This window comes from Megalops cyprinoides, chromosome 10, assembly GCF_013368585.1.
Source record: "Megalops cyprinoides isolate fMegCyp1 chromosome 10, fMegCyp1.pri, whole genome shotgun sequence".
NCBI lineage: Eukaryota > Metazoa > Chordata > Actinopteri > Elopiformes > Megalopidae > Megalops > Megalops cyprinoides.
The window spans coordinates 29609269-29625314 of NC_050592.1; the positions used below are offsets into that span (position 1 = coordinate 29609269).

Consider the following 16046-nt stretch of genomic DNA (forward strand, 5'->3'; position numbering starts at 1 on the left):
AATGCGGGCGCTTTTATGCAACTCACGCAGCGCAACATCCATCCAATACTCCAGGGTGCAGCTGCCATGCCACTCATTTATTATTAAATGCTTCTTATGTTTTTATGTTTGTTATGTATTCATTGTTTTCCCTAAGCTGTGTGTTCTTGATTCAGATCCACTGTTGCGATGATACTGAAAACAATGACAATACTGATGACAGCAATTCTCCTCATTGTTCTTCTTGTTATTATTGTTCTAACAACAAGAACAGTAATACAACAATAATGCAAGTCCTATTCATACTAAGTTATACTAATAGAATGCTGATACTGTCTGTCCTTTAGCTCCCTGTGCCTCTAGTCTCCGGGGGAGGGGGGGGTCGTCTCACCTTGGCGCGGGACGTGCGGACGTTCTCCATGTTCTCGATGCTGCTGATGCAGCTGTGTGGCACCTTGCTGCAGGCCACTCGGATGAAGTCCCAGAAGCTCCGTGGGCTCTCGTAGCCAAACCAGGTGATCTGCCCTGCAGGAGAAGAGCCAGCTCTACCACATCCTCCTAGACACCTGTCCCACAATGCTCTCAAATGCTGCAACCCGTCCATGTGGCTAAGATAACCTCACTGGAGTTGCATCTTATCCAGAACTGATTGGACCACCCCCTCCACACACACACACACACACACACATATACACATACACACCCACCTTGTCACAGCTCAAAAACACTGCCTTCTAAACCAAATGCCTGTCATAACAGAAAGCTGTGTGTACCATGTGCACGCAGTGTCCCAATAGCAGTCATCTCCTCAAAAGGATCTAGAATCCTAATGGAGACCTCACTGAATGTGGCTGTTATTTTCACTCAGTCGCCTCATGTCCTACGTGTAAGTCAGCAGCCACTACTAAGGTGAAGAGACACTCTAACACTCTCACACTTGAACAGCCCTTCCTTGGTCTGGCCAGCACTGGGAGCGTTTCTTACAGAATGTAAACTCTACACTTATGTCACCCACTGACAGCTGAATTATAGGTATGCCAAAGCAACGGGTATCTGTGTTTCGAAAAGCAGACGGCTGAAATGTAAAAGAGGGGAGTGACTGAGCGGGCAATCATGCCCACGGTGCGAATAAATAAAGGATATGGGAAGCAGTCAGTGCAGCGTACGGCAGAAATATGCAAACGCACCTTTCATTTCCGGGAAAAAAGCGCTTATCTCAGGGGCAGCTCCCCACTGATTACTGCATTTATCTCAGAGTGTGAAGCATTCCCCCTGTTTGCGTTGCCATTTCGAGATGGATGTGTATAATCAAGACTGGGAATGTAACCATTTCTCTGCGCAATGTCTGAATATTTCTAGAAGGATGACAGGTCACAAAGTAAACAACGTCTCTGAAACCTCATTCTTAAAGGACCTAGTTCTTTCAATGAGGCAGAGACAGTCTACCTAGTGCTTCAATGAGGCTAAGAGAGGCGATTCAACCTGTCAGCCTCAATTTGAGCTTCAGAGAATTATATTAATCTTCTCAGCATGAAACTTCCCAATGCTCCAATTATGACTGGAATGGGTTATCAATGAAACTGAAGGTGTTTTTTAACAGTAGAAAGAGCAGCAAGGCATAGGCCTTAATATGTCATTCTTTTTCATTTACCCTCACCACAAACCATCACAAATCCCCTTCTCCTCAAAGTTTCTCCCTTACACAATGCCTGTTCTGTTCACATTACACTTAATGCCATGGATGCTCTTTAAGTGACCAGGACATTTCCCCTTGAACCTTTTAAAAATCTGATCTCCATGGAATTGTTTGCATATTATATTATTGCATAATATATTATTATATTATGGATTTTTATTTAAGCATCCAATATAACAACAATGACAGCTGTGAAGGAGATGGGTGGGACAGTGACCGCTTTCGGCCGCACTGCACACACTCTGTGACCAGATGATCTGTCTGTTCATCTACGTTCAAGGAGAAGAACACATATGCACTGAAGACATTTATACTTAACCTCTAGGGAACCTGGGTAGCCTAATGGCCTTGTACAACGTTTCCAGGTTCTGAGAAGTGTGTCTATAAAAGAATGCTGCCACTTTAATGGACTGGGAGAAAGACAAAGAGGCTGGTGTACATTACTGAGATCCTCTTAAGATATGAAATGCACTACAACATTAGAGGCTCAGACCAATGGACACACTCTTGTTTTCAGCACTACTGAGCAGCAGCAGCTGTTGACAAATTCCTCAGGTGTTTACTGTAATGTGTACTCAAAGTAACAATAGCATCCCATTATCAGACATGGTTTGGAAAAGGAAGATGACTGACCCTCCAACTTCTTATTTGTGGGAGGGGGAGGGGCATCCAATAACATGTGGAGGTGAGAGGAGTGAAAAAAGCAAAAGTAATAAATTCAGAGATGGTGGGATCAGGTCACACGGGTTTCCAGCCAGGGCGAGTAATAAGAAAATTTGGAGTCTGTTCACTTCTACTTTCACCACCTCTTTGCTCTGTTTTAATGGGGTTCACTGCCCCTTTGGCATGCTACTTGGGACTCAAATTTCTCCAAGACTCACTCAGGGTGGCACAATAACCTTTGGGTCAAACAATAAATAAATCCAAGCACAACAAAATACCGGTGGACATAATAACAAAGGCCAAAGCCAGGGGTAGAACGAGATAAACTCTGACCTTAACACCTTAGCAAATGTTGACTCATTCCCATTGAGTACTGACAATATTGGATAGAGGGGATTATCTACGTGTGCTTAACACCAGGTTGGGTCCGACAACATTACTTTCCAGCATAATATTGTGAGACACATGGGTGCTACTGCGTAGAGCGAAAGTAAGGTGTTTGACACCGCTGTAGCTCTGTACTGTAGAAGTGGAGCTGGTAGGTTCTACAAACTCCACTTCAAAGTGCTCACTGTTAAAAACGAAAGGCTATTTAGAGTCACAAATTCCCAAAATCAGACTGTGGATTTAAAAGGTATGTGAAATAAGGACCAGGTGTGTTCAACAGAAATGGGGGAAAAAGCTTTGGCACAGGATTTAAATGGATGTGACCTCAGGCCTAGATGCCGCGTGCACTCTGCATTTACAGAGCACCAAATGGATATGGCCGATGCGAATTCTGCCTGTCTAAGAGGCATCCTTTCTGCCTTCTGCTCCCTCTCCCTCTCTCAGCTCGCTGCGGGTCACTTCAGGTCAAATTGCTTTGCTGGAGTGAATTAGACGTTGGTACACACATATTTCCAAAAGCTTGCACTGTTGAAGAGTCATCAGTTGCTCACGGTGCAGTATGAATAATAATGAAATTTTAATAAAGAATGAAAACAGGGTAGGAAATACGGCCATTCAAACAAACGGCAGTGAAGGTGGAGGCAGACATGAGAAAGTGTGTGAAGGAATTGTGCTGAGCAGTGCCTCTGAATGATGTCCCTCAGGTTGTGACAGGCTGTTATGTGCTGAGCATTCAGAGGGACAGCCTGTACCTCTTAGCTCTCCTAGTATTTTTGTGTTTCTCTCAATTCCAGGAAACATGGGGGACGAATAGGTTACTGTTATTTTCTTTTCTAGTTTTCTGCTTATATTCGAGCACTACCGCTCTTCCTCTCTCTTCCCATCTTCTCTAAATTTCTCTTTATTGCCTTTTCCCCCCACCCCCACCCTGTGTGGATGTCTTCTCCTTCCCCTTGTTCTACTAACACTGGTCCTCTATGCTCCATCCAAACACCCAGATCCCACACCTGCTGTAGCACTGTGATTCATAAACTGCTTTTATCTTCAATTTGCCAGGCATCGCACTTCAAATCTGCCTCTTCACCCAAGCAAACATCTGCAACAGGCTGAGAAGTAATTTACCTGGTGAGGAACAGTGACAGCCGGTCAGTTTGTTTCAGAGATGATTACCATATTTAATTTGATGATGGCCTTTCCAGTCTAATATTACTGTTTGACCAACAATCGTGACATAATATGATCTCCACCCCATATCTGCACGTACCTATGCAGCAGTTAAAAAACAAAATAGTTGCAAATGTTTCACTGTCAAAACTTTAATACTTAATATAATTCTTAATGATTACAGTTTACCTCTCACGCCAACATTTTGGTAGAAGGATAGCTCAGATAATCAGGGCATTTTGAGAGTGTGGTTAAGATGTCTTGTGGCTTTTTCTACTGTTGTGATAAGAAACTATCTGCAGAACTGAAACACAACCCCCCCCCCCCCCCCCCCCGCCCCCTCCAAGGCTGCATATTCATAATATGTAAAAAGAGTCAAGAGACAAATCACATTCATAACATTGTAACAAAAATAACAGGGAAAACAGATCTATCTGTCATGCTGAGTCGTGCCTCTGTAAACAGACGAAATCCTATTATGTTTGTTTGCAGTTTGTGTTAATTAGTCTGCCTGATTGAACAATGCAGGACCTATCTAAAAAGGTTTGGACTTTGAGTCCAAGTCTGCATTAAGGAGCGTAAAAGACTGCACAGGGTAATTGGCAGTGTGCTCTCTGCATACTAACAAAAGCTAATACAAAAGGATAACTTTGATTCTGGGTCTTAGCTGTGTTTGTGTTCGGGAAGCTGGCATGGTCACGCTGTCCGGTTGAGTGATGAAATTTTTTGTGTGGAACACTCGATACCATCTGCTGCAACAACAACAGCTCAATATCCTTTCAGCTATAAAACACAAAAACACATCCCTGTCTCCGACCTAAAGACTAGCGCTGCAGAGCGCAGAGCACACAAGCTTAGAACACACAGAACTGAGAACTCCCTTTCCACCAATCGGAGTGGGGACATGCCCCACAACACTGTGACTCTGACAGACAACCATTTACACCTCCTTAAGAGTTTAAAAATTATAATGGTTAAAATGCATTTAAAAAACCTTGGTTTAAATCACAATTTGTAAAATGTTTCCATACCCCAAAGCAAATCAACATTTAATGACCAGGTGTAGAGAACAGGCCATTAAGCCTGCCAGACGTTGCCTCAGGGCCTGAACAGTGCAGAGAAGGCCCATGCTCTGGGCCCTTGGGTTGTTGTTCCAATTTCTTCTCTCCCATACTCAATAGCATAGTCAGTTTGATCTTTTTATTTTTTACAAAATAAAGATCAATTGTTTTAACCTGTCTCAGACCAAATAAATACTTATTTTGACTACCTGTTAGAGAAAGACACAGTATTATATAATTATAATAATTAACTAATTTAAAATACCATCTACTGAAATACAAATCTGAACACCAACACAAGGCCCTCAAGGGGATCTGAGTCTGACACCAGCTTTAAAAAGAACTGATGCAGAAAAATGGACCTCTCATTTCCTTCAAATGAGTCATTTTCTACTGCACTGAGGTAAACGTTTGAAGGAAACACCTCTTACCTTTCAGACGATGGCTCAGTATTTGCTCTAGTATTGAGACAAAATTGATGAACTCAGGAGAGGAGTCATCTATGGTTTCGAAGCAGGACCGGTCTATGAGAGTCTTCACAGAGAACCTGTGAAGGAGAGACATCAAACACAACTCAGACCAACAGGTCACACAGCGTATCATGTTCTGGGACATGCAGCCTGTGATGGTCTGTTAGAGCAAACCACTTCCTCATGAACAGCTCTGGTACACAAAGGATGTGCTGATGATGAAACAGCTGTCATGCGAGAGAGGAGGATCATGAGCTCCATGTGTAGTCATGACAGCTAAAAATTATTTAGTGGTTCTTAAAGCCTCACTCTTCTACTACTCACTGGTCCTCTTTCTTGATAACTCATAATGACAAATATAATTCTAACAGGCAGATGTCTAGCAGGCATACATACATATATACATATCAGCACATAAAAGAAAAGAGCTTCTACCATTTAGAAAAATGAGATGAAACTGAATGCTCTGCTTCAGTCAAATAAATGTAACCATCTGGTCAACAGTAAGTGGCACACAGAACCTTTCCACAGCTTTATCACACTAACACTTAGTTTGATTTTTGTTAAATCTGTTCAGTTGAAAGGGAAGCAGGTGTAACAGGGGAGCTTTGGTAGGGGGAGGCACTGGCAGGTGGGGAATGGCTATGGAGGAGAACTTCTGAACTAAACTCTGGGGGTTACATTCATGATTCTGTGTGGATTATGTACACTGTATCATATATTAGGTATGGCAGTTTGCAATTCAAATGCATTAGACCCTTGGAGAGAGTGGTTCTGCTGGTATCATAATAAATAAATTCATAAATAATTGATAACATGTAATCTGTGGGCTAGAGAAAGGGAGATGATCTAAGGTCACCTTAAAACAGCATCACTGAGTTATACATGAGTACTGTACATTAAAGAAACTATTCAATAAAAACTAAACCACTATGTCATGATTATGGAGCTTTTCTGAATGGGTACATTTGCACAAGATTTGACCACACTCTCTTGCACTTCAGTTTAATAAAGGAATCATTACAGCCAGCAAATCAGGCTTCCAGCAGTCTCTCGCTGATAAAACAAGTCAACACAAGGTTGGAACATCTATCACACCCCATTGGCTTTTATAGGCGGAGCTCAGTGATCTAAAAGGGAGCACAAAAATAAAATACTGCCAGGAATTTGTGAACAGCACTGCCAAGTCTTCCATAAAATAAATGGAACCAAAAAAATGACACCAAAATGACATTGTCCCATTTTTTCTGAAGTAATGGACCGTGGAGCAAACGTCTGAATGCAACACGCGGGAATAGTGTTTTCTGCAGTCAACAAGCTATAAAGACACCTTCAGAACAATCTCCTGCCGATAATGCTATGCATAATGTAGAAACACTGGCGGTTAAATAATCACACCTCTGCTGTAAAGCTAAATGGCACCGCATAAAATGACAGGCCCATCAAATTTCAATGAGAGAAAGCCAGGCACAGCTCAGCTCCCACACAGATAAGCCCAAGCACTGATGATAACACCTCCCTGTTAGTTTGCCAGGCTCGAAGTGCGTCATGTTGTGGGGGGCTTCAAGTCTGGGTCTTGCCCTGTACTCCTCCTCCATTCAGCTGGAACACATCGACCTTTCCCTTGCCTTAAAGCACAACACACCTCTGGGTCATAGAGACGGACCCCACTGCATCTGAATACACCTGGCGTATGTGTCTGTTTGGGCCCCGTTTCCAGGGAGACGTAAGCACGAGACGTCGGAGTCTGGGGGGGCACGGCCGGGTGAAGAACGGCAGAGAATCTGCTGAGCACGGTGAACCACTGCCCAGTGCAGCGAGTAGCGCGAGGTTGGGGGAGGGGGAAACAGCCACATTCACGGAGTGACAGCAGTGGGGGGAGCAGCTGCTGACCACAGCACAGGCTGTCAGACACACTTACTGGAGACCTGCTCCCTCTGCTCCCTCAGCCCCCCCCCCCCCCCCCCCCCCAAAAAAAAAAGTAAGTAGACAACCCTACCATCTACACCCTGCAACACTTTCTGCCCATCCCATTCTTTAAAAAGGTAAAGATGCCTACCAGTATGGTAGAACATTAACCTAAATATTACCAAGGATGTTCTGAAACGATAAAGTGATACCAAGTACTGCAGACAATACAGAGATATAAGACTGATAAAAAGAGTGGCAAATGAAATTTTAAAAAAATATATTAATTGTTTGATTTGAATTGTTGGAAAAACGCTCTAGTCATGAAAATGAAGAACACTTGCCTGATCCACAACATCCGAATGTGCAGAGCAGATCACATATGAAAGCAGTACCTACTGCATTCCTATTTAATAATTAATTACCTCCCTGTACAGCACTATTTGCAACTGTAAAAATGTTTTATGTTTTAGGTCTGAAATATATCTGAAATTAAGACCTTGCAGTCAGACCAGTATGTATTATTACCTGGTTAGCTCACTATATTTTTTTGACCATTTTATGATCTGGCCAGTTAACTTCATCTCATTTATATTAACCCTGTACAATGAAGTTTGTGTCCAAGAGTTCACACTTGCACCAATTGATCATCAATTAGTAATGGAGTATCTATTCTCTGTGTGTCTTGCAGCTAGCTAATTATACTGTATCTTAATTATTAATGCCGCAGCCTCTGTTGCTACACCTTACAGTAGGTAAACTGTAGCTGTGTCTCGGGAAGACTCTCAAGTGTAAACTGCAGAGTGAGGATTTTTTCAAGGCTTGGGAATCACTTCACACTTTTAGCTCATCAGACGTCATGTGCCAAACTGTCAGTTTATGGTTGTGAAGCAATGTGGAAAAACAAGGTGATGCCAGAGACCTTCAATATGAACGTGAACGGCTGCAAAGTATTGACTGGAAATGGATTAAGCAGTGACAGCTGAGGAATGAGGATGCTCTAAAAGGTATGTGGATGCATCTGTTAGCGCTAACGTCATATTCACACAAAGACGCGTGTCTCGACACGTCTATCTTTACGTGTTGAAAAATGGGCTCACTGGGCTAGGATTGCCTGTGTTGTCATCTCCTTACTGGAAATGGCACATGAGGAAATCTTGCGTGCACTCAAGACACTGATGTCATCAAGACTATACACAGACTTAAGAGAGACCTTCGTCAAGGCCACTCTTTGATCAGTCTATCTATTCAGGACATATAACGTGATAAACCTTGGTATCCAGCAATACATCTGAAGGTAGGACAGCTTATCCTACACGGTGGAGATCACACCAAAATAGTGTCATTGTTTCTTTATATCCTATTCATTCACTTATATCCATCATTTCTTTTTAAATTTTTAAATCCAATTTTAAACTCTAAACAAAATTACTAGATAACAGGAAAAATAACACTGAACAAAGTGCAGAATGGTACAAACAGGAAAAAAAAAGATTAAGAAATCCACTGCAAGAGTTCACAACCAACGAAGCAATCCTACAGTAATCATCACAGACTTGAAATGGATCTGCATACTGCTGAATGACGCAAAAGCAATTGAGTTTTTGCAAAATTCTATTAACATACCCAAAAAAAGGCATTCCAACCTGTGTCAAAGTGCAAAATGTGCAGTGCAAGCGTGTTAATTGGTGGATTCAGACAACCAAGCAAAAAGATACAAAAACACTTTCACTCTGTATCAAGGAACATTAACACACTGCGTATCTAAATACCAATTTGCAAGATAACACAGCAACACATAAATGTCTAATAGCTCGAGACACAAAAAAGGCTATCTATAAGCTGTGAGGCAGACACTAATCACATGTTCATGAAAAATAACTGCTTTGGTTCTACATTATTTCTTCCTGTATGGACTGCAGCACTGTGAGATTTTCATAAAGGAGATTAAATCAGCTCTCTCCTTCTGTTTTTTTCCCCAGCGATTCAAAGACAGCAGTAAATTAACGCTCAGAGCCCATATCCTCTGGGGTCATCAGTGAGAGGGCTGACAAATTATGTTTCATATGGCAGTGTGATAAAGCTCAAATCTAAACAGGCCATGGAGACTCAAACAATGACAACTGTGAGGGTATAGCTCAGAAGGCCCGTATTTCCATAACCTCATTGCTGTCACCCTGCATGTAATTACGAACACCAAAAGGACGATCTTTCTGCCAAAGCACGGCGCGGTAGTTAATGGCCCCACCCAGGGAGGCCGCCAGCAGTGACAAAAAACCCATCAGGGACGAGGCCGTCCTGTCACATGACGCGGTGCACTCCCGGAGCCATTTTCCTTCTGTCTAGTCATCTCGTAATATCGTTCCTGTAACTGAACCGTCCTGGGAGCCTGGGGCTCCGCGGGAACCGCGCAACCAGCGCTGACACGTCGGAAAAGAGTAATTAAAGTGCCAATAATTAAATCAGTCCTGCCTGAATACAATTGATGCTGCGAAATTAAAACACCCCAGCAGCGGTACTTGAGGCATCAGGTGGAGAGGATCAGAGCACATGGCACTGATAGACAAACCTAATGTTACCTCAAGGCAGAGGCTGCTCAGGATGCTAATGTAGCCTGCAGAGACTTAGACACCAGGAACCAATATAAAAACAGCCAGGATGCCACATCCATTATGTCTTTAGTACAAGTATCTCAGTGGTGAAGGTGCTCGTCTTGACCATAAGCTGAGTTCTACAGTCCAGGTTTGAACCCAGTGATGTCATCAGCCTATGATAGGCAAGATCCAACAGCAGCAGAATAAACTCTTCGTCCCACCGGGGGTAGGGGTCAGCACGTTGGCAGGTGTTGCCCGCCTCACCGCTCTCAGGCACTTTGCGATTGGTCAAGCACCTGCGAGTGGCTAAGATGATGGCTATCCTTCAGTCGGCACCCGCTCCATTGTAGTGCGCTATGTAAAGAGCTACAGAGACGCAGTGCCAAAAACCAGCCTCACTTCAGCGCTCCTGTCACAGTGCAGAATTGTTGCAGTGAGACAAGCTTTGTATACAATTATAGATTCCAAAACAGGTTTGCATAAAGGGGCAAAGAGCAAAGGAAAAAAACTGTTTCATGCTTTGGTTTATAGTTGTTGGGCCATCCTATCAGTAGCCCAATGTCCTGACAGTTACTCCTCATAGACTGGGATCGCAGTTATACCATCTGTCAAATTACAGGATGCACCGTACTGTAAGTAGGCCTTTTGGAATTTTCGAGAGAAATTCATTCATTCAAGCTTAACCTCTTACATACTCATAAAATCGAAACTCTAGACCAAACCACTGAAGATCACCTTGTTCAGCAGTTTCCCCACTGCTGGGTTAAAGCTACTTTTATCACTATGTTTCCAGCGGGCAGCTATGTGAAACTCCTAAGAGCAGCGGTGGCCCTGACCTCAGGCCACGAGAGAGAGCAGATGCAGCTATCTCAGTGGGGGACATTATCCCGGGTTAATTGCACCGCATCACACTACTGATGATGACATCCATCGCCGAGTCCCCTTGATGAAAAAGCCCGAGAGGGCATGTAGGGACATGAGGGGCAGCGTGAACGGTCAATGTGGTTTTGTGTGACAGAAGTTGCCGGTGTAGCTAAAGCATCAATGGTTTTTGCTTGAGAGTGTTTGAACTGGTCAAAGTTTGATTAAATTCCCAAGAGTCTGCTTCAGCTTTTTCTTCCTCCTTCACCCACTTCCCATTGTAGAGAGTAAAGCCCACCTGGACAAAATGAACGCACTGCCACCAATCACAGCACTCTCTTTTCAAACTGTTCCTTTCCAACCTGACAGTTTTATAGATTTTGTAACTTGCTCACCAGGTCTACTGCTCAATAAAAAACAAAAAACAAAAAGCATGTCGAAGAGAACAACGGTAACTTGTGGGGCAAAAGCGTCAAAAACCAAGAAAACCTGCCACAAATTAACAGGCGAATAATGGACCATGCAAAAAAAACATAGTCATTAGCAATAAGCCCTGGGTTGGCACCAACTCACGCTCAACACATTACAAAAAAAAATCCTGCAACCTTGTGACTGAATGTCTTGATTATTGTCTTAAGTAATACTTGCTTAATTCAAGTTCTTAGAAATTTTCAGGGCAAAAACAACAAAACAAACACTGCACTGCCTGCATTCCGCCCTCCTGCATGGCAGTAACACACCAGAGATGAAGCATTTCTAATGCTCAGGGCTCAACTCAGAGTCTACTTACAGCCTCTGAGAGCTTGCAGGATAGACACTTGATTCATTACTGTTAGTGTGGGAAGCTGCTCTGATAGCTGCCTGTTTGCTCCTGGGTGGTGACAAAGGCTCTACACCCACTCACCGGGAAGTTAATAGTCCAAATCACGGCATTCGATAAAACTGCACTCCGCACTTCCCTGGCCCTAGAACATCTTAATGCGTTTCGTGAGTTAAACCCCCAGTAGACGTGTTTGCCGAAGTCCATCCGGTGTGAATTATATGTAAAACCACTGCAGTGTCATTACAGACAACTCATTAGACCTTCTCAAGGACCATTGTTCCTGCATGTGAATGAGGCATTACAGAATAGCCGTAATTCAGAATGGCATTTTGCAGTCCACCTTCCCTTTTCTGAGACGCACAGACCATTGTTTCAGGGCAAAAGCGGGATATAATGATTTCCAATACTTTCATCACAAGACACAGCTTGATGGCCGTCCGTCACAAGCCGTACTTGACCAGTGTAATACAGAGAAACATTATCTTTGACAACTCTTAATGACGCACAAAGGGTTAAGCGTATTTATGCATTTGGCTAAAATGGCCACTACCACTTAAACAGTCATGACCATCCATGAGTTTAAAAATTCAGCAGATTATGTAGAGGAGTATATTTTCTGATTTGTGGAATTTTCCATACACTGCACCTGCACCAAAGACTGAAAACGCTGCATATAATCCTGCCTATTTGTGAGGATTCTCGTGACACCTGTGTGTGTCTGCTCGTTTGAGGGTATTTTGCCTCCCCTGGCCTTGGGTTAGACAGGGCTGACTGATTACCAGGGAATGCGCAGGTGTAATCCATTCTTTTATCTACAGGGGTCTGGCTGTTCAAATATGATGTATGTTCCCCTCTTTACGCCAAGAACAGCAGAAACACCACCATGCCTCAGTAGCTTTCAGCCATGTTTGGGAATTTAAAGTAGCTTCAGGAATTAGGAGGTGAACGACCGAAAGCTAGCTCGACCGTTGCCTTATCAGCCCCACTTAGACCCATCTTCACAGCCTTCTTCTGCCTCTTTGGTCTGGAGAGAGTAATCACATGGCCTCTTCGCCATCGTCATCTAGGTACAGTTTACTGCAATCGGAGTGGAGCCTGGGTAAAAACACACCTACATGCCCATTCCACTCAATGACCGCAGGCGCTCTGGATTGCTCCAATTTTTTAATCAATTCAGCTAGGCAATTCACTCAACCACTTCCATCTTGTGTTTTGCGAGTCAGAGTATTGACATTCTTCAAACAAAGGACACAGCCTAACAAATCTGACTCACGCAGCAATACATCTTACATTGCTGTATGACATATTGACCCTTTGTACACAATGACGTAGGAACAAGGATGAAATTAAAAAAAGAAAAAAGAAAAAAACGTATCTGTTCAATCTACATGCAGGCACTACCAACTGAAGTCAGACTCTTCTGTAGTGTCAGTAGGTCTATTCACACCCTCCAAAGGCCACCTCTCCTCCTACACTGGGTGAAACATAAGTGAGAGCTTAATAAGGGAGGGTGAATCTGAGTGGGAGGACGCAGCAGAAGGCTGCTGAATGGCCACATCTCCAGTCACATCTGCAGTTTCGCGTCACTGTGCAAGTCAAAATCAATGCACAGAGGACGCACTGGCGCAGACTGCACCGGCTGCACCTCCATCAAACTCTTCTACAGTTAGAGTGGAACTACAAAAAAAAAAAAAAACCAAACACCTGGGGGAAAAACTCAGCGTGCACTCTCTTATAAGTACGTCTCTTCAAGTTCCTTTGTCAACTAGCTATCAGTCTCTTCCATAAATCTTATAAATGATTTTGAGCACGAATTAGATAAACATGTTGAATGATAAAGGTAAGGTAAGTGATGGATCATTTTTCAGTCAGCGGCCCTTGGGGGGCAAAGTTTGCACAATCCCAGACTGCCTGATTCAATGTTCAACGCTGAACTTAAGAAATCCAGAACACAGTAAATCGCCCTTATGCAGGATTTAATGACCTGTACCTTCAACAATTGAATCACCTATAAATGACCTGACAGTCACCTGTGTACTGTCAGCATAATGGTGTCAGGTTCTTGACTCAAAGCATGTCTATATGCAGCTGGGGTGATCCAGGTACTGAGCCAGGTACTGGCAGGCGTGTATCAGTTCTCCCACCGACATAACACTAGGCCTCCCTGAGGCACTCCACAGAGCTCAAAGAGTGCGCTGATTTTTTCCTGCAGTAAAATCCTGTTCTTCCGTCTTTCCATGCTGCCAGTATTCCTGAGAGGCTGACCTGAACGCATTCTCATTTCTCTCCAGACAGGAGAGGCCCGCTCTTCATTCACAAATCCGCTGTCCATCCCATTCAGTCCCCTCTCCTCCTCCAGAGAGCTCTCCTTAAACACAGTAGGCCATTCCCCTCTGCTTCTAGCGGAGAAATAGAGCTCTGCCCTAATCCTGCGTGCAGGAAAAATCCTCAACAACATCCCGCCGTCTTCCTTTCTCAGCCCTACCTCAGAGGCCTCACCTGTGGCCACTGCTTAAGTTCTTAAAGAAATCTTACACCGCCTTGAAAAAAGAAAAAAAAAAAACAAAAACAAAATCGATTTTCAGGCACAACACCAAACCATGCACTGACAGCACACATGTAGGGCTATCTGATTGGAAAGCAGGACCCCCTGCATCACCCACTATAAATCCAAATAGTGTTTCATGACTTATGACATCACTGCATCACATGATCATGGTCAAACAAAAACAATAAGCGACTGTTTAAGACAACGCCTGAATTCTTATCCCTTTCCTGTGACACAAAGGAAACATGGGAGGGCTTACTTATTTAAGTACACCAAAGCATTTCAGTCATGCTGTGTTGAGGGTGGTTTCCTGAATAGCAGCGCAGAGCTGGGGGCATCCGTGTACTTAATCAGCCCGCAAATTACGGTTAGCATTTCCAACACACCATGCCTCGGTTTACCCTCTGTAACGCCGCGAGAGGACACAAGGCCTTTGCGGTTGCTGTTGTTTGTTTGCTGCGAAACCGCCATGTCCGTTTGCGTTGGTACTTCTGCGTGCTGCTCACTGAACTGGAGCAGGTGTCTGATCCATCGCTGATGAAGGGACATGCTCGCTCCCCGGGAGCCTGAAATTAGCAGGATGAGAGCACCGAAGGACTCCCGGATTTTTCGGTACTTCAATTACAGAACGGCAGGGGGCTGCTGGGCTTTGAGCTGGCGCGGGTTCACAGGGAGCCCTTTTAACCATTTGCACCTACCACACTCGTGCTGACCTGATTTGCACTTCTTATTACGGGACTAAGGGGCGTGAGAAAAGGTAATGAAAAGCATGCAGGTGCTTCTTTCAACAGCAGCGATGGAAAAGTAGAGGCCTCAGCCAGGACCTTAGCGTCCAGATTTTTTAACCGTTAAGACAATTGTGAACTGCACTTCCAAGCTACCATCTACTATCCACGATTCATGTTACAGCAGACAGACATGACTTGACTAATCCTTTCAAATACATAGTCATGCACCAGTGTTTTCACTGTTGGATGGGTGACCAGCTGACATAAACACCTACAGTGCAAAACATTTTAAAACTTGCCAGAAGACACTGTAGATTTGACTTTAAACTATAAGAAAATTTCTCCTGGTGCTGACTGGAAGAATACAACTCTGTTAAAAGAAAAAATGCTTTTAATGCATTCTACAACTGGCAAAATATGATTAGACATGGACTGAGAATCCAGCAGAACTGTGAGAAATATTTACAAAAATCTTTCAGGGAACAATTTGCATTTAATAACAAAAGACAAAACGAGGTTATGTTGACTGTCACAGTATTACTGCGCCATCAGTAATGTTCCTGCGGTGAACACATTGTTCTGTCCCAAAATAGCCATCAAATCAATGTTACAGGATTACAGTACTCTCCCCTTCGGTCTTAACGTCTGTAACGTACTGTATTTTTGATTTATTTAGGCTACACAAAGCCTTCTCAGATGCACCATTGACCATCGTACTGCTGCTGAGCTAACCGGTGAAACTAAAGCACTGACAGATTGGAGACTGCAACATCTTCATTGATCAAACTACATGCACAGGGCGGTTTCCAGGGAGCAACCTGCAATCATTACTCCGATGAGTTAAGATACAAGACTGCTGACTTCATTGCGAGCAGAAGGCAAAAGAGAAACTGCGCAGAGACACTCAATACTAACAGCGCTGTGGAGAGACACCATGGATCAAACATTAACAGTACAAACATCAGCAGAAAACAGCTACATATATCCTACTTAAAAGTAAGCTGTCTCTGTATGTTTATTTTCCCTGAACTCCTGCATGTGTGTTTTTCCCCTTGTTCTCTTGTTGTTCCCTACTGTCCAACCAGGCACGGAACAGTGCAAAGTGCAAAAACAGTGATGAAAATAAGAAAAATTAATACACTATCATTTAAGTGTGGATGGCTA

General features: G+C 43.5%; 1 protein-coding gene across 2 annotated transcripts in view; it reads right to left on the bottom strand.

The window, feature by feature from the left end:
• Window positions 1-16046, bottom strand: part of rundc3b (RUN domain containing 3b) — a 35530-nt gene that overhangs the window by 16611 nt on the left and 2873 nt on the right. For both annotated transcript variants that reach the window (XM_036539391.1, XM_036539390.1), the window contains exons 2-3: window positions 5382-5497; window positions 371-504 (exon numbers count right to left, since the gene is read on the bottom strand). In XM_036539391.1, the coding sequence (XP_036395284.1) occupies window positions 371-504; window positions 5382-5497 (250 nt within the window). The remainder of the gene's footprint in view (window positions 1-370; window positions 505-5381; window positions 5498-16046) is intronic.